This window comes from Triturus cristatus, chromosome 1_2 (assembly GCF_964204655.1).
Source record: "Triturus cristatus chromosome 1_2, aTriCri1.1, whole genome shotgun sequence".
In the NCBI taxonomy this organism is placed as follows: domain Eukaryota; kingdom Metazoa; phylum Chordata; class Amphibia; order Caudata; family Salamandridae; genus Triturus; species Triturus cristatus.
Genome location: NC_140580.1, coordinates 90,110,533 through 90,129,041, shown reverse-complemented (window position 1 = coordinate 90,129,041; position 18,509 = coordinate 90,110,533). Strand labels below are relative to the sequence as shown.

The following is an 18,509-nucleotide window of genomic DNA, read 5'->3' as shown; positions in this document are numbered from 1 at the left end:
GTGCTTTTGCCTGACACCTTATGCTTACCTCTCTCACACTCTCCTTACCATACTGCTCCCTCCTCATCCATCATAGCTCCTCCTTCATCTCCATCCCTCTCCTTACTTCTCATGCTCACTACAGACTTCTCATGCTCCTTCCTAACCTCCCCTACTCCATTGTTATCACCCTTGCTCTCTCCTTACCTCTCCTGTTCCTTCCTATCCTCTCCTGCTTCCTCCTCACTTCTCTTGCTCCCTCCATCAAAGTTCTGCTCCATCCTTCAGTCCCGTACTCCTCCTTTCATGTCATGCATTCTGTTACCTTACTCCCCAGCTGACCAACTGTCTAAGGCCAGTGACCTACAATGCACAATGGCTCCCTCTGGGGAGATGCAGTCCTGTTAGCAGAGTTCATTACATTCACAAGGCTTCCTCTGCCTTCCCTCTCTTGCAGCCTCCTCTCCTCCTCTCTTGTTCTCCCAATGCTTTCAGAAGGCCTTAGGTAACATATAGCGCTAACGTAAGGTGACATCAAAGCATAAGCGATTGTATTATTTATGTATATTTAGTAGGCTCGGACACCCCCCACCTCAGATATGCTTGGATGAGGCCGTAGCACTTCACCAGATATACAGGTACCGAAATCCCACCAGCAGAGCCTGAATGGTGGTAGGTTTGCCAGTTTCCACTGTTGCGCACAACATGTGTTACCTTCGTTGACATGCAATGCACGTGACCCCTCTCCATGCTGCAAACAAGACAGCATGCACAGTACATGCTACACACACCTTTAAAAACATGGGCACCCTACCACGGAACGTACTCACCTTGAAGCCGCCAATGCGGTGCTCTTGCTTGAAGTCCTTGCCGTTCTTCAGCCACCTCATGGAGGGCGTAGGGTTGCCAGCTACTGGACAGCGGAACTTTACAGTGTTGGCAGCGGGCACAGCATGGAGTCTCTTTTCCAATTTTTCTGTGTGTGTCCAGTATGGAGCTCCTGTTGATTCAAACAAAGATACTTCCTGTTAGCAGAGAGCAAAACCCTCCATATAAAGACCATGTGCATATTAATGGAGTTAACTGAATGTGCAAAAAAGGATGATCACACAGAACTTTGCCCTGGCGAGCAGCACTCATGTAGCATCTTACCCCTCTGCCAGGGGCACTGCCTCAATCTTAGCCAACTACAGAGGAGATAGGAGACCCAGTATGCCAACAGATACCTAGACACACAACAGAGGGAGCAGCAGTGGTCCCAGTCTGCATTTTTAAGTCTGCTTACAAAATTATTATAGAAGCAGCCCGTCTTTTCTAGTTCAGCATATTAGTGCAAAATATGATGAAAGCATTTTAGAGGAGGAGCAAGCGCATAGTAAATGTTAATAAAGTGCAAATCATAAAGGAAAATTTATGAAAATTCTATCGAAAAGCCTATATTTCCACCCGTCGTAAATTATTTAAAAGATAAACAAAAATCCAGAAAAACTGAGCACCGTGCTTAGGTCCAGTAGGCAAGGAGGTGAACAAAAATGAATCAATTATTAAATTGGATAGTATTCACAATGATACAAATAGCAGGAAATGGGTTTGTGTCGATGCTTCAACTCAATACGGAATTTTTGGGGTCATCATCAGGACAGAAATTATATAGGGGAGCAGCCATATCAAGATTTTTCATAACAGAAAGGTTTGTACACTAAATGCAACACATATATAGTGGAATAGATACTCTGTACATCCACTTAATATCAAGGATCTGGTTCAGGAGAGGTGTTTGCAGCCCCAAATCTGTACATAGTTTTGTAAGTGCATAAAGCCCCACCGGACGTTCCTTCTACATTCACTTTAACTAGCGGCACCTCCTCAAACCCTGACCCACAGCATCACCCAAAACACTACTACAGCATCACCTTGATCCCTGCCAGCAGCACTACGTTGGTCGCAAACTAAACAACTATATCAACTGGCGCTCAGCAGTACCACCTCACCTCCCAGCAAGCAGCATATCAATGTCACTATGCAGCACGTCTACACTGATATACTGCACACCGACTGATTCAGAACAGAGACGCAGATAAAGTTCAGCCACTCCACCATACCACTTTTCTACAGCCCCCAGTGCTATTCCAGTACTGATACCCCCACAGATCGGCTAAGGCTCCTCAGACCTGCCCAACAACATCCCAACTATGTCACTACTGAGACCTACCCACAACTCTCACAGTGCAATCTAACCTTCTAACACCAAATGCTGTTCCATTACTCAGATACACACAGAACTCTACCAATTCACCTCCATCTGACCTTCAGCTCCCCTTGTGATTACGGTCCAAAAGTTCACTCACAACTCTTGACACACTAAAATAATTCCCTTCAGGATCTGCTGTGCCAGTACTGGGAGTGACATACAGTGCAGTCAGTGCGCCTCGAGCCAGCCTGCAGCACTACCCGCTAACTGCTGAAGCACTGCAGCCTGCAGCGAAGAGCGGGCACCTCCCCTGAGACCATAACATGAGTTAGCTCCTCCTGCACTCGATGCACGAGTGCACATAGCGCCTCGCAAACTGCAAAGGACCTCGCTCCTTGTTTTCCCTCCACCCACCCCTCACGGTAGAGGAACAAGACCGCGTTCTTTTAAGAAGGGGGCTGACAGAGCGTGCACCTCCCCTGAGATCATAACATGAGTTAGCTCCTCCTGCACTCGATGCAAGGGTGCACATAGCGCCTCGCAAACTGCAAAGGACATCGCTCCTTGTTTTCCCTCCACCCACCCCTCACGGTAGAGGAACAAGACCGCGTTCTTTTAAGAAGGGGGCTGACAGAGCGTGCACCTCCCCTGAGATCATAACATGAGTTAGCTCCTCCTGCACTCGATGCAAGGGTGCACATAGCGCCTCGCAAACTGCAAAGGACATCGCTCCTTGTTTTCCCTCCACCCACCCCTCACGGTAGAGGAACAAGGCCGCGTTCTTTTAAGAAGGGGGCTGACAGCCAGCCCGAGCTGCTTCAGCAACAATGGTCTCTTCCTGAAATAAATCTAATTAACATGGAATTTGAAAAAAAGCAAGGGCCAGGAGAGGGTAAAAAGAATTCACTTTCTAAACCTCATTTCCTCCATTAACTGCATCCTCTATAAATACCAGTACCCCTCCTCTCTCCACTCCTAACCCTACACTCTTTAAAATATTTTTGTATTTATAGCCAGGCTCGAATTCTTGTAAAAATCTGAAATCCCTTCCAAAAAATAATCACACAGCTGGGTGCATGCACTGGAATAGTATGAGCTCTAGGTATCAACTCCAGCAAGAAAAATCCTACACACAAAATAATCACACTTTCTTCCTAAATAAACACATACAGCTCACAAAACAGTACACCCCCAAAATGCATATCCCACAAACATCAGGCCTCCCTCCCCCTAAATAACATAAGAGCAGCTTCTCGCTCCCTAAAACGCATAGGTCTTAAAAAAGCCCCCTCTTCCTCCCTAAAACAAATCACCGACAGGGAAGAAGGGGCAAAACCCCCTCTCACAAACCTGATGTATGCCCCACACACGAATGGTATACAATCTCTAGATAACGTCAGACCTCCTGTGTGAGAAAAAGAGTAGCTCTTCGAAGCATGCTTAAAACCTTTTATAGGCGCTAAAAGTAAACGTGCCAGGACTATGCTGGAGTAACTTACTCATGTGGTTGTTGTCATTTGTGAAATCTTCAGAGCCGTCGTTGTCGTCTTCATCATCCCCTGATGAGTTTGCATCTGTACCAAAAACAGTACGTGTCACCTTAGGAACAAGACTTTGCCAAAAAACACCTCATCATTATTTTATTTTAGGGCCATTGCACAGTCCCCATTCTGCTTCATAGACAGCATCAATCCCCAACTGTGGCAGCCATGTCGGTATTGATAGCAGGGCCCTAGCACCAACGAACCTCACTCTTGATGGGCACCACTACCATTGCCCACCCTGATGGAACTCAATCAGCTGCCCTTGCCTGAACGCTCCATCTTCAAAATCACCTGCATCATCTACAAAGCCATCACAACCGGCACCCCACCCATCGGCCTGACAAGCTATCGCCGGTGGGTGCTGGCATATCAGACGGAGACAAAGAAGTCCAAAAAATGGAAAGCCACCCATGTACCCAGGATCTGGAACCACATCCCGATATCAGTCATGACTGCCCGAACCCTGCTGCAATTTAGGGTAGAGCTGATGATATACTTGTGTAAAGAGCACCATGTCCTGACGCAGTCAGTACACTGCTTCTGGAAACCAGCTACTCCTACAATCCTACAGCCACACGTTGACCGTCCCATCGCCTTAACCCTGTAAAGTGCTGTGCAGCCTTTAGGCTAGGTAGGTGCTACGTAAATATAATATATACTACCACCTCTTGTTACTCCAGTACTGAAGCCCACTGCCAATGCACATCACGCTTGACCAGTATTACCACGTGTAGCTCCAGTACTGAGACTCAGGCGCTTTCACAGCTCTGCTAATGCACCTCGCTTCTGGCTAGTACAATCCCTTGTTGCTCCACTATTGAGACCCAGGTCACACACAGCTCTGCGTAAGCACCTGACACCTGGCCTGCATTGTCCCCTGTCATTTCTTTTACCTGGGGCCTACACACAGCAATGTCCATGCATCTCACTCATGGTCCACTGCCTCCCCTGCTTTGTATTAAATAATATGGTAATTTGCTCTATTACATATGTCTCTTATCCTTAGTACACTCGGGAAAATATTTTTTTTTTCAATTCTCCCCTGTCCTTAAATGCTCAGAAAGCAAATGCCACATATTGCCTGCAACAAAATGCACTATCATCGTCAGATTCAGGTGCTGCCTCCAACCCACTGATGACATCACGATTGCGGCCCTGGTCGAGGGCTGACCCATAGACACAGAGGACAGGCCGTACTGTCGTGAGTTTCCAAAACATCCTGGATTTCAGTCACGACTCCAGAAACCTGCCCCAGTTGCATGGCCGTGCACCTCTGTCAGCCTTCTCATTTAACAGGAAGTCCTCCATCTATGGATAGCCTCCCTCTACTAGCAACAAATCCCAACTAAATGTGGAAATTCCCTGCTCACACAAGCCTTCATCTGCCTCACCCATAGGATCTGGAACTGGCACATGAAAATCTGCTCCATGTTCCAATCCTCCTCTTGAGTTACTGCTGAAAGCTCAGTGCTTCCTCATTCATCTAGACCTACACTGATTATTTTTTTTTTGCAAGATGGTGGCCGATTAGGATTTCACAGGTGAAATCTTAAGTGGGAAGTGCAAAAAAAGGACTTGTTAGACAATTCTGACCCCATTTTCCCATTAGACATGGTCCTGATCCCCGTCTCTTCCCTTCGGCCCCTGGAATTCCTTGTGCACTTTGAGGTTTTCTGGGCAAGGCAAACCCACTAGCAACTTCTCAGGGTCTACCTGAATCGATGACTCCACTGGGGGCTCCCTGGTTAGTGAGTGCCAGTATAATCCCTCCTCCACGCTCTGCCCAGCCAGGAGTTAATCCCCTGCATCATGCTAGAGCTCAGTGTGGCGGGAATGCCTTATAGACCTGTGGCCGTGCACATCAGGATCTGAAAGCGATCATGCTTGGGACACTGAGGAGACACAGGCTTTGGCCCATTCACCATGCTTATGGCCGCGGCCATGTTTTTCTGACTAGACTGCAAGGAAGAATCACCATGCTGTGCGCACCCATATTGCCCCCTAACATTTTTTCCATCTCACGTCAAGAAAGTTGCCCTCACACACCACTAAGGGGATGGTGCAAGTATTGTTCTACTGGAATCGTGTTGAATAGTTGTGAAACCTTCGGATGTAAACTGCTCATATGCAGAATGAAACTGTACTTTTGCTTCATCCCTAGTAAAACTAATTCTTGTGTAAACTGCTCTTATGCACTATACAACTGTTCTTATGTAAAACCTCGAGTGAAACTGTTCTTATGTTAAGACCTTGTGTGCTGTAGGAAACCATTCTTATGTAAGGAGTCTGACAACCATCAGGTCTTATAAAACGCGACATAAATATTGATGTAAATAGCCTCTATTCCACAGACAGCAAGGTCTAGTGCTGCGAGAGGACAACTGCACCCTAATTTGTCCTGTTTTTTTACCACCAAATCAAGGTTAGAGGACTGGTTTGTCTTGCCTGTGTTAGGGTGCATTGAAATATAGCTAAACCACTCCCTTTCTCCTTTCCTCATGGGCGCCACCACTGTTTCACTTGTTCTCCTGCTGCTCGGTGTTGCTCTCCACACTATGCTCTGAAGTACACCTGGAGAATCCTATGTTCCAGAAATAATGCCGAAAGTAAATGAACAAATTAAAAGCCCTATCAGTGCACCTAATTTTGAGTCTCTTTCGGAATCCAGAATGGACCCAACGCACAGCTCTGCCAAAGCATCTCAGACCACTGCCTGCCATTTCAGAACTGATGTCCATTCACAGTTCTGCAAATGCATCTCTTCACCGCTCTGATAAACAGACATAAACACAAGTCCAGCAATGAACCCAACCTCTCCCCCGCATCACCCTCAGCTCTTCCAGTACTTGGTCCGCTACTCTCATTGCGGCTCTGCATGATAATCCAGCATGTGGACCTCCAAACACAGCTCTATCAAAATACCCACCTCTTAAGCTGCAGCGGCACCCCTCTATTGCAACACTGGACCTACTGATCCCCCTGGCATCTAAAATCTACATCCCCTGCCAACTCAATATTTGAAGTGTCAAACAAATCGGTCAATGATGCGCTGTGCCACATCTAACTCCATTACTGGGACCCACACAGCCCCCTTTTCCCATTCCAGCAGAGACCCTGGCACAGCTCAACTAATGCAATCACTGCTGTCCTTTCCCCTAACAATTGCCCTGCTCTGGTGCCCCAAGAAGCTCTGCTAATGCACCTCAATCACAAAATGTAAAGACCCGCAAAGGTTTCTGCAGTTTGCCACCCAGCTGCACGTAGGGGCAGCGAATGCGTACCCAGTCGCAGCACTTCTTACCCCTAATTACGTGTCTGAGTCTAAGAAGGGGTAACTTTAAGGAGGCTGTTTGTGGTGTGACACCCCCTAAATAAATGCTTCTCTGGCCTAGTAGATGGGTCTGGGGGTGCCGAGTAGAGTCTGCTATGACTGTTTTGTTTTTTCTCGCTGCCCTGATTTTATTCAGAGGTTTTAACTCATTAGTGTTTTTTCGATGAGGAACCTAAAGGTACATGGTAACTGGTTTACCAAACAAGTAGCACATCTGCACCATAGAAGTACTCCCTGAAGAGAGAAAAAATTGCTACTTTATAGTATTTACAAAGATTGACAAAAGTAGGCTTGGAAAGCTGGTAATTAAACACCCAAAAGTTGATAGAACTAATGCTTACAAATAGTCTAACCACTGGCAATCACTAGGTGTGGCATTCTGAACCATCAGTTTTCTCCGACTGAAGCCACACTAGACAGAGGGCCTGATTTAGGGTCTGGCATACAGATTATAGGCAGGCAGGGTGGCAGGGGACTTTGCGTCGGCCACCCTGCCTTTACTACGCTCACCAGATTTAGAGATATCCACTGGCCCGCGAACACCTCTATACATTGGCAGGAACATCCTGTGGATGTAGGAAAAGCTTGACTGAAAGCTCCATCAAACTTTTCCAAGACTCATTTTTTTTAAAAACAAGTTCCCAAAGTTGGAATTTGTTTTTGAAAAATAAAAACACTAATGACCCCCACACCATGGGAGTTTACTCTCATATTGTGGGATTATTTTTCTTTTTTTCATCTTCCCTCACAGTCAGGATATACCTGGTGGTGACGGACAGTAAAAAAAACCCCATCCAATCCTTTACGCCAAATACGGCAGACAGTCAGATGGCTTACCTGCGACAGCCTGTACTCCCCTGAACCAATGAGGACGTTTTCCACTGCCAGAGTAGATTTTACTCTGTCAGCCTAAAACTTGCAGTCCACACAACTCAAAATCGGATGGGTGGTCCTTTAGTTTAACAATGGAGGACCTGTCTGCCAAACTCTCAATCATACCCAGAGCCCCACTTAATGCAAATCAGTACTGACCCTGCTCCTTAGGGGAACAGTCCATCCCAAACCTTGGTCACCTCACACATTCACCCTGTGGCCCACTTTTTTAGGTTGGAACTTTGAGATTCACACCCACCCGAATCTGACTGAGCTACAACCTGAGTCTACGGAGACAGTCACCTCCCTAGTACGTTTGGAGATTTCTCGAACTCTACAGTTGTTTCCCTTCTCTTACATGTTTCCTAGCGTCAATAAACACTGCTCATGCTCAAATGGATTTTACACTCCACAACACAATCTGTGCATTTTATAGACTGCCAGAGAATATTGCTTTTCTGACATCCCTGGCTTGTGCCGCCCTAGCAACTCAACACACCCATGCCAGACTGTGTGATTTGGCCAGCGGCAAGGTTGGCACACATGACATCGACAAGATCAATTTTTACAGGCCTGGGATTTCATCTGCCAACTTGATGCTCTCTGATATCAGGGGTCGGGTTTATTGAACCAACTGGACTAACACAACAAATGATGTTAATTTGTAAGGGAAATCCCGGGACTGGAAACAAGAGGCCCTACTCACAAAGGTACATTTACACATGCAGATTTACTGACATGTAAATTTACTATTTCACTTAGGGGTAAGTCTGCTCTTTTGGATATTCACCATTTAAATGTGTAGATTTACACCTAGGTTTGGACCTATATGTATCCCCCTTCCAAAACAGGAGGGTGGAGGCATCAAAGAATATATTTACAAATGTAAAATTACTACTAGTAGCTTTTCACATGTAGTTGGAGATCTACATCACCGGGGCGGAGATCTCTCTATCGTAAAGTATAATAATAATCAATCAAATGTATTAGTTTATTCGTTTAAAAAAAATATATATTTTAAACTAGAGCTAATATGATAAAATATTACAGCACATTAACTCATCAATTAACTTTTTTAAATATTGATTTAATTCACATATATTAATTTACTTTATACATAATATTTTTAACATTAAATGTAAAAGAAATCCCACTTGCACTAGCATATTACTATTTGATTAATATTTACAAAATGTACTTTAAAGTTAGTTGTCTAATTCATTTAAATGAATTATATTCTTTTAAAATAAAAGATAGAAGGGTGCCTGTATTAGCATGTCCATTCCGAAGTCCCTTCTTACCTCCCCCTAAGACCCTCCTTACTCCTTACTAAAAAAACTCCTATTTTTTTTAGTAGTCCCCATTATCCAAACACTTCCCGTCCACCCTCCCAGTTACTACAAAATATGTGTACTTATGTGCACGGAGATTTCTGCCACTTTGGTGGTGATGGCCGCATGGAAAAGATATAAGAGGGGTAGGAGCTCTACACCTGTAGGTTAGTGAATAGCATTTTGTAGTATGGAAGAAATACAGCTTGTAAATAGGCCCACGGTGTCCTGGAGTCATAGAGCCTTATTAAGAGGTCTCTCTTGTGAGGCCCGGTAATGCTGCTTCCATGGAGTCCCGATACCAGAAGCATCTCCAGGGGGGAGAGGGAAAGAGTTAAACAGGATTAACTGTGGGACCCCAGCAGTCCTCATAAATTGGGAATTACTAGGATTATCAGAAATTCCATGTCGGCTGGTGATTTTTCCCTTCTCCCCAGAGTTTCATTTGTGAACTGCAGTTGTTAAAAGCAGCCGTAGTTCTTGGGTGATATACCACGAGTCTGTGGAGTTAAGATAGGCCGTGTAAATCCGACGAGACCCATTACTTTTCACTACTGTGCTCATTGTAATTACCAGGGAAGGGGGACATGATGTGTTTTTACCTTCCATTTGCATAGTGCAACTCTGCCTATATCCTTGACATAGCTTTTCCTGGAAAATTGAGTTTTGGGACTTGATGCCGTGTGGGTGTCCTAGGGTACATCACCGCATGACAGTCTATACCCAATGACTTTCTTTGTTTCCCTACTTTTCTCTTGCTCTGTGACTTCCTAGATCCATGTCTATGTACACCAAGCGGTTAGCCATACCCAGGTCTTCCCAGTGTCTTCATGTGTCCAGTCTCTGCCAATCAGTGTCGCTTGGTGTCTCACTTTTACCATGTCTTCACAAGCCTCCCCATGGCGCCCTGTGTCCATCTCTCTCCAATGAACTGTCTGCTCATGCCTGCATATTTTCCGAGACACTAGCCTACAGAGAAATATTCTGCTTTCCCAACAATCCTGCACTCTTCAACTACATCAGTAAAAGCAGCTTGTCTATCAGTAAGACCCTGTTAATCACCACAGGAAATTTACCAAAAGCCCAACTGTTCCATTAATCTACCCACTGCAATGTCCACTCGGTGTCAAGCTCCATCTTTGTTCTTAAGCTAGGGTTACTCCTGTGTCTGTCCAGTCTCTTGATCTAGAATTGTGATTGGCCAATGTGGATGCAACCATTTTGTGCCTCTCACTCACCTGTGATGTTCACAATGAAGTAGCGGGTCTCGCTTTGGAGCGGCCTGGTTGCACTGCACGCGTAGAGGCCGGAGTCCCGGGGAGCAGCTTCCCTAATCTGCAGGTAGGGCCCGATCAGCAAGGTGCGATTGTTGCTCACCAGTTGGGCGCCATCCTTTGTCCAACTGACCATAGTGGCATCGCCCAGAAGGCAGCGCAGCTCAACCGACTCCCCGGGCAAAGCTGAATGAACGTCAGGCTGGGAAATCTGATATTTGGTTGGAGGTTCTGCAGAATGAGAAGCAAAGATAGGCAAGGAAGCACAGGAAGAATAGGGAAGCCAGAAATCAGACACAAAGCAGATAGAGACAGAGAAGAGGAAATTAGTAAAGTACCCAGAAAAATAATGAGAGAGGTAAAGAGACCATAAGAAGAAAAAAAGGAAGCAAAGCACCAGGAAAGTTGAAGAGAAGGAAGAACCATGGCAGATTTAGGAATGGGGAGAGGTACAGGAAAAGATGAACAGAGGGAAGACCAAAGGAAGAAAGAGATGAGGAGAGGAGGTGAGGTATCAAGAAATGTTAAGAGAGGAAGGCACAGTGGGATAAGCAGAAGAGGAGAGTGAATAATATACCCAGAAAGATGAAGAGGAGGCATAGTAATAGAAAGATGTGAGGAAGGGTGAGAGGTGCAAGAAAAGTGAATAGAAGGAAGAAAAACGAGATAAAGAGATGAGAAAAATTAGTGAGTTACAGAGAAAGATGGGGATTGATAAGGAGGTATCAATGATAAAGAGTACGAAGTACAATGCGGTAAAAAGAGGGGCATAGATGAGAAAGGTATGAGCAGAGAGATGAGGAGAGGAAGATAGAGAAAAGATGAGTTATGTGAGAAGGGTGGAAGATGCAGATTAAAGAATGGTGAATTGAGAGGTGAGGAAGAATGCACAATCAAAAAGGGGATGAAGGTACAAAAGCGATGTGACAGATGCATACAGCAAGAAAATAGTTGGAAGAATGAAGAATACAGAGAGAGAGAGAGAGAGAGAGAGAGCGAGAGGAGATAAGTGCAGAGAGAGAGGAAAGGAAACAGAGTCAATAAAGTTGCCCTTGTACCACAGAGAGTTAGGTCAGCACACCGAGTAACAAACCCCCAAGAATTGCATTAGTGCATGCATCTGTTCAGCAGTCTGCTAAAGAGGTTTTTAACGACCAGGAAGAAGCTCCCAAAGAAAACGAGATTGTTGGGTAGACACTGAACACTGGGGCAGAAAAAGGCAAACTGTCACAATCTGCCGTTCACCGACACCCGGATTAATGTGTGGCTTCTAGATCTGTGCTATGTTGCAAATACAGCAGCATTGCACCTTATGCAAAAGGTTTTTTTTAATACAACTGCACCAGCTTTATAAAATGGGCACAGTTTTAGCACGTGGGGCTAAAAAGGGGTTCTGCTTTGCAGCAAGGACCTTCCCACAGGCTTCAGGGCTGGGAGCTGCGGCGGCTTCGTTTTTGATCAGTGGTGCCCACTCCATCTCCTTTCCTACTCCCAGAAGTGCCAGGGTATGGATTCTAAGAGTAGGAAAAGGAGACAACGAAGCTTAACGGCGGCCATTTTGTTTCACCACTGTCACTTAGGTTATCCTTGTCTCCTGTCCATGTTGGGCAGGAAATCTGGCTGCATCGACAGGCAAAATTAAGCTATGTGAGAGTCGGACAAATTCTGAAACTTCGTACATCTTCAACTAGTATGGAATAATTAAAATTTCACCAGCCACGGTCCCTGCAGGTAACAGCGGTAGGGCAGTGGGGCCGGGTAAGAGGGGATTTCGAGGGACGATGCTGATGGAAAATTAAATAAATAATTAATTTTCCCTCTGCATCGTCCCTCGAAATGCCCCCTTACATGGCCCCACCGCCCTCTGCTGTTACCTGCATGGACCGCGGCTGAATTTGACCAAGAAACTACATAAAGGCACGCATATTGAAGAGGAGGGGAATAACCCTTCCTCCCTTAAGGGCAGGAGATGGCGTGATTCTTTATGGTGCAAAATGAATGTGGGAGACAGAGAGGTGACTTGCTACTGGCCTTAAGACTGAGGAGCTGGGAGGCACTGCTTGATACCTGATGATGTGCGCCTTGAAACAATGAGTCTTTGGTTTATGAACTACATCTCTTCGGTGGTTCGTACTGTGGTCATTTTATACCTAGGTGCTAGCTGAGCTCCAGAATGGACAGTGGTCCTTATCTTCTGCGGCTGCCCTGTGCTGCGACTAGGAAGAGTGTCAAGTTCTGACCACGGCTCAAAGCAGGGATCAGTGCTAAAATGAAGGATGAGTTGATGTAGAAATACCACTTTGAAGAAAATACTGTAATTTGTAAATATTTTTAATTTGGGGGTGGTGGAGGCGGGGAGCCTAATTAGCGGGGGCTGGCTAACTCCGCTCCACTGTGGAGTCGGAGTTTTGACCTATATTCTGCGTTTTCAGCAAAGCGCGGAGAAGGCAAATCTCTGCACATTCCGCTGGCGGAGCGGTGTTCTCTGCCCGCCCTTAATTATAGGATGAATTTGCTTTTGACTAGTTAGGTTTCTATTAGATCCAGTGGCTACATATTGCATTTTTGCGTTGTAGCTGTCCAGTGGGAAAAAACACAGAGGGACATTCTTGTCCTTAAATAAAAACACAATCTGAGACCAACAGTTAACTATTATCAATCTAACAGACAACAGAAATAAAATCAAGTAGAGCTGAGTACAATACGTCAAGTAGTGTCTGCAGAGCCAGGTACAATAATTCAAATGGGGTCTGCACAGCAGAGACGGGTACAATACTTTAAATAGGATCTGTAGATCAGGGTACAGTACCTTTAATGGGATCTGCAGAGCTGGGTACTATATGTCAAATGGGGATGGGTACAATGCTTCATATAGGACCTCTAGAGCTACGTGCAATATTTTAAAGAAGGACCAAGAGCTTGGTACGGAATACTTTCAAGAAGATCAGCTGAGGGGACACCTCTAGGGCAGAATACAATACTTCAGAGAAGACCTCCAGAGCTAGTCAAAATAATCCATTTAACATATTAAGAGCAGGACTCCAGCTGTGGCGTCCAAAACTGTACACACACTACCAGGTGTGGCTGGCAGAATGGAGCACAACACTCCAGATGAGGCCACCCTCAATCCTGAAGATGGGGCATTTACAAACAAAACACAGTGCTCCAGATGTAACTTCAGAACAGGATATAATAATAAGGATATGGCCTCCAGAATTGGGCAAGATAATCCCAAAAAGAGACCTTAAATTGGAAACAATGCAAAAGCTATGGCATCCAGAACTTGACAAAATGGTTCCTACGCTGCCCTCGAACTGGGTGATATTTGATGAATGTGAAGGGATGCAGAACACATGAGGAGACCTCAGGAATCGAACCCAAATGCTCCACATATAGTCCCCATCCCATACACTCCCAGCCTGGCCTATCAAACAGGCAAAAACCCTTGAGATGTGGCCTTCCGGTTTGATAAGATGCTCTGAATGTGGCTTCCAGAACTGAACAAAATGCTCCATATGTAGTCACTATTCTCCAGATGAAGCCTCCTGAACTGTCCATAATATCCTAGATGTAACCTGCAGGACTGAACACAATGCCTCGTGTGTTATCTTCATGCTGGATACGACACTACACAATGGATGTGGCAACCAGCCCTGGACTGAGGACACAGATATGGCAAAAATAACTTAACTCCATACTCCAGATGCAGCAACCAGAGGTGGACACAAATCTCCAGATGTGGCCACCTCAGCTGACGAGTTCTTTAGATGTGGCCTCCAGAACTGAACACAATGTTCCAGATGAGGTCTCATTTCTAATGCGCACAGATGAAACAACTTGTTAAACCTCTATCTGTGCACTGCAACATGCCCCTTTGCTAGCCACACACCCATGTCACATTGTTTAGTTTCTCTTGCTCCTTCCAAATATTCACTCCTATCTCGGAACCAAGGAAGCTCATCTAAAATCAAAGTGGCTTTACCCCAAAATCTTCCCAATTTTCAGAGGCACTTACTCGCTGGGAAAAATCTAATTTTCTCAATACGCTAACACCCTTTGGTTTACCCATCAGTCATTCGAACCTAATGGCACAAAGGGTGGCGATGTGGGTCTCCAAATTCCCTGTCACTAAGAGTGTTCTGGAAACCAAGGGTCCGTCAAGCTTGCCACCTCAAACACAGAAGCCTTTCTTCAGCCGCAATGCGTGTGCATTTCCACAATTTAGCCTCTTAAGAATTTGTGCACCCAACATTGCCACAGAGCCCTTTCAAGTGTTACTGTTGATATCACTACAGCACAAATTGCCATTGAGCCACTGTTTGATGTGTCTGGTGCGACTGCTCTACTGATCTTCCTCCACTGAGCCCCTTCTGTCTGGGCCCTCACTGAGGCCTCTCAGTATTACTTCATCCACCATTGCCACTAAGCCTATTGCTCACTGTGGCTGTGTCCATTTTCACCAATGAACACCTTCAGTATTAGTGTGCTCACCACTGTCACTGGATCTTCTGCCTAGCTGTGCCCTACGCCTTGTGCTCGTACTCCTTCACTAGGGTACTCATTGGAGCATAGGTCCACTTTCAGCGATGGGTCCTTTTAATGCTACCTCATTCACCGCTGACAAGAAGTGACTTCTCTTGCGGTGCGCATTGAGTCCTTCCAGTGTTTGTGTGGCCAGCATTGCCACCGCCTTCTAGTCTCAGTGTCCTGGGTCCACTTTCACCGATGAACCCTCTCGGGAGTCCTGCAGTTACCACGGATACTCAGCCCCTTATCCATGGAGACCCCTGCTGCACCCTCACCTGGCCCTGAAGGACACAAGTTCCGCTGCCTGTGCCCTGCCTGCTGCTCTTCCGGTCTCTGAACCCTGTATGCCTCGGCTGCTCTCCTAGAAGAGCCACTCCAACAGGACAGCAGGCTTTGCATCAACGGGACGCACTACCCATCCAACTCTGGACATTTTTCTGTGGATTAAGACAAAAATTGATTTTTTTTTGCTTTTTTGCAATTCCTATTGCTTTTCATTCAAGTTATCCTTCCCACCAAATTTCTTCTCCCATTTTACAGGTACTTGTCTTAATAAAGTGATTTTATTCCAAATTATCAATCTGCCGGACAAAGCCGTGCTCTGGGTTTACTATGGGCAAGCAGAAATCAGCCAGGAAGCCCACTGGATATTTTAATGCTCATGTCTCACAGGCCATTAGTCTAAATCCTAGTGCCTCATTTTACAAACTGCTGCTTTATACATTTCCAACAAAGTCATATTGCTTTCTATTCAAGTTGTCAGAATGATCCAATCAGATGCCAAGAACTAGCTTTCCCTTCAGATTGTGTAGGTTTCCTGCTTGCCTATCCCGAGGAACCCAACAGAGCCCCTACGCAACTCACTATGAAACTGTCTGCAAAGAATGATATCTGATAGTTGTCATTGTATTTGACCTTGGCCAGCTTATTGGAGCCTTATGCTCGCCATCTTGGAAAGTGAATCATTCCGCAGGCTTGAGGGGAACCTCTCTGCGACCAGCGGGGACTCTCGCACCCTGTCTGTGGGTACCTTGGCTGGAGTGCTGGACTCTCAGTCCCTCCCTGGCTTGTGTCCTTGACTAAGGGCGATAACGGCGGGAGAGGCCCGTCCCTGTGTCAATATGCTCTCTTTCTCAGATATGAAACTAAGGGCTGAGAAAACAGTGCAAAGCTTGCAATAGTCACTGATGACAGAACAGCCACACTGGATAAAAATGAGCAGTGGGCTTCTCGGCGCACCATAATATACGGAGATTTTTTTAGCGGAATGTTCACCCCGTTATAACGTTCTCGATGAACATCACTACAGGTAGCAATCAGTCTCAACACAAACAATATGTGCCTGGATAACCTCAGCTCTGCTATCACCACTCAAAGACAGCAAAACAAGGGCCCCTGATCGCTCTATTTGAAGTTACAGCACCTCTAGGGTTAATATACCGGACAACGATGCTTTGCACATCCCTAAATCTGAAGAATGACGCATACGCAACTCTAAGTGCATGTGGAAAAAAAACAACCTACACCCACCCTGAATGAAAAACTAAAACAATTCAGAAGAAAGTATAAATACAGGATATCAATTACCAATGTCAACGTCTTAAAGTCCAAATAAAATCAGCAAAGTATCAGACAAAAACAACAGCACTGTTAAAAGCCAAACTGCTGCTAAGTCTAAACCTGATCTCATGCCTGGAGAATGCTGCTCAGAAACAGCAAACTCAGTTGTAAAGAAGATCTAAGCTATCTGTAGCGCAGTTGCCTCCACTTACTAGTTCTAGCCCTATCACGTGAATCAGAACTGAAAACAGCCTTGGTCCGCCTTCAACCGTGTCACTTCTCTAATTCCTCCACCATCCATTCACCACCGTCCATTCAGTTATCCCCTTGAACATTTGTTATCAATAAAATGCCCAGTCAGTTCCTCTCTCCTCCAACTCTGGAGAAATGTCTCCAACACCTCCGTCAGCCAGGGCCTTATTCACACCGTTAAAGAAAGGCATCCCAAGACCCATCCTCGAAGACCAGAAGAACCCCAAGGCTGACCCACCCTGGCGGGAATATGAAGTTAGCACCCCAAGCCTACCTTTCTTTGGTTAGATTATGGGGAAATGTCCAGTGAAACAACTAACCCAATATATATATATAGACGGAAATGGACAACTGACCAATTTTCATTGGCACATGGATGACTGGCTATTAAGGAAGCATTTCAAATGCTGGCCCAAGAGGAAACATGCTCTCTGATCCTACTGGGTTTGTCAGCGGTGCAGGATACCCATGACCATCTTATCCTTAAATTTCAATATTGGGGAACAGAAGATTAATGAAACCTTTTCGCAATTAGAAATCTTTAAATTTCCCAAGTAAGCTCAATCCTTGCACAGCTCCTATTTAACCTGCACCGGGGCCATAGTGAAGTTCGCGTAAACATTTGGCTTTCATACCATCAATAGGCGAATGGTACACAGATTCATACGCAAGTCAAAGAGTGTTTATCCACTAACCACGTTAAAAACGACATACCTAGAATCCGAAACTGGGTATCCTCTGAACAGATGACGCTCATTCAGAATAAGGCAGAGTTTCTCATTAGCAGCCATGACACAAGCAGTAATATTCCAATTCACTGACAAACTAAACTACTTCAAGCTGGGTGTGTTCACATCGTGAAATCACTGGGTATCACACGCGACAAAAAACGGCTTAGAAACACACAGCAAAAATGTCAAAAGGTGCATGGCACAATCAAAAACTACTGAAGCCAATCAAGAATTGAAGACCTGAAACAGGCAGCACGGACATTAGTTATATACAGGGCATCTGGAATTATGCAGGCAGAGGAAGACCTAATGAGGCAGCAGCATTGACTTAATTATGCGGCAAGGAATGGTGAATTATGCGTATAATGCACCACATCCCGTGGAAGGATTATTTCTCTATTTTTTCATTTTAAGACACACAAATACTTTCTGGGCCAGTATGTTACCTCATTAGTCCAGCAATTAACAATCATCACCTGATAGGTGACCAGTTGACGTTTGCAAAGAACCTGACCCTGCAGGGCATCTGGTGTAGCGCTTAGGCTTTGGCAACTTTTGATTGGTTTGGTATGGAAACTTTTGACTTAGTATTTTGTATTTCCGTGCTGGGCGCATAATCCACCAACTGCTGCAAAACTTGCAGAATCCACCAACTGCTGCAAAACTTGCAGATTCAAACTAAGTCAAATTCCCCGGCTGCAGAATTGCATAATTCAGTGGTCCTGGTTCTATTTCAACTGGAAAGTGTTATAGCCATAGTGAAAGGCTTCCCTGCAATAAGGAAATCACCTATTAAAAACCATCACAAAAGCTGCATGGAGAATGACTTGTGACTTATTAAAGTAAGAACACATTACCCAGTCATAACTAAACTCAAGTAGCTCCCATTCCATCTCCTCCGACATCTCTCTGGACA

The 18,509-nt window shown here is 45.4% G+C and overlaps 1 protein-coding gene across 4 annotated transcripts in view; it reads right to left on the bottom strand.

The window, feature by feature from the left end:
* FGFR2 (fibroblast growth factor receptor 2) overlaps nt 1–18,509 on the bottom strand; it is a 115,736-nt gene that overhangs the window by 47,017 nt on the left and 50,210 nt on the right. For 3 of the 4 annotated variants that reach the window (XM_085602764.1, XM_085602738.1, XM_085602747.1), the window contains exons 3-5: nt 10,488–10,754; nt 3,670–3,744; nt 810–979 (exon numbers count right to left, since the gene is read on the bottom strand). In XM_085602764.1, the coding sequence (XP_085458890.1) occupies nt 810–979; nt 3,670–3,744; nt 10,488–10,754 (512 nt within the window). The remainder of the gene's footprint in view (nt 1–809; nt 980–3,669; nt 3,745–10,487; nt 10,755–18,509) is intronic. The other variant, XM_085602755.1, reaches the window with a different exon arrangement.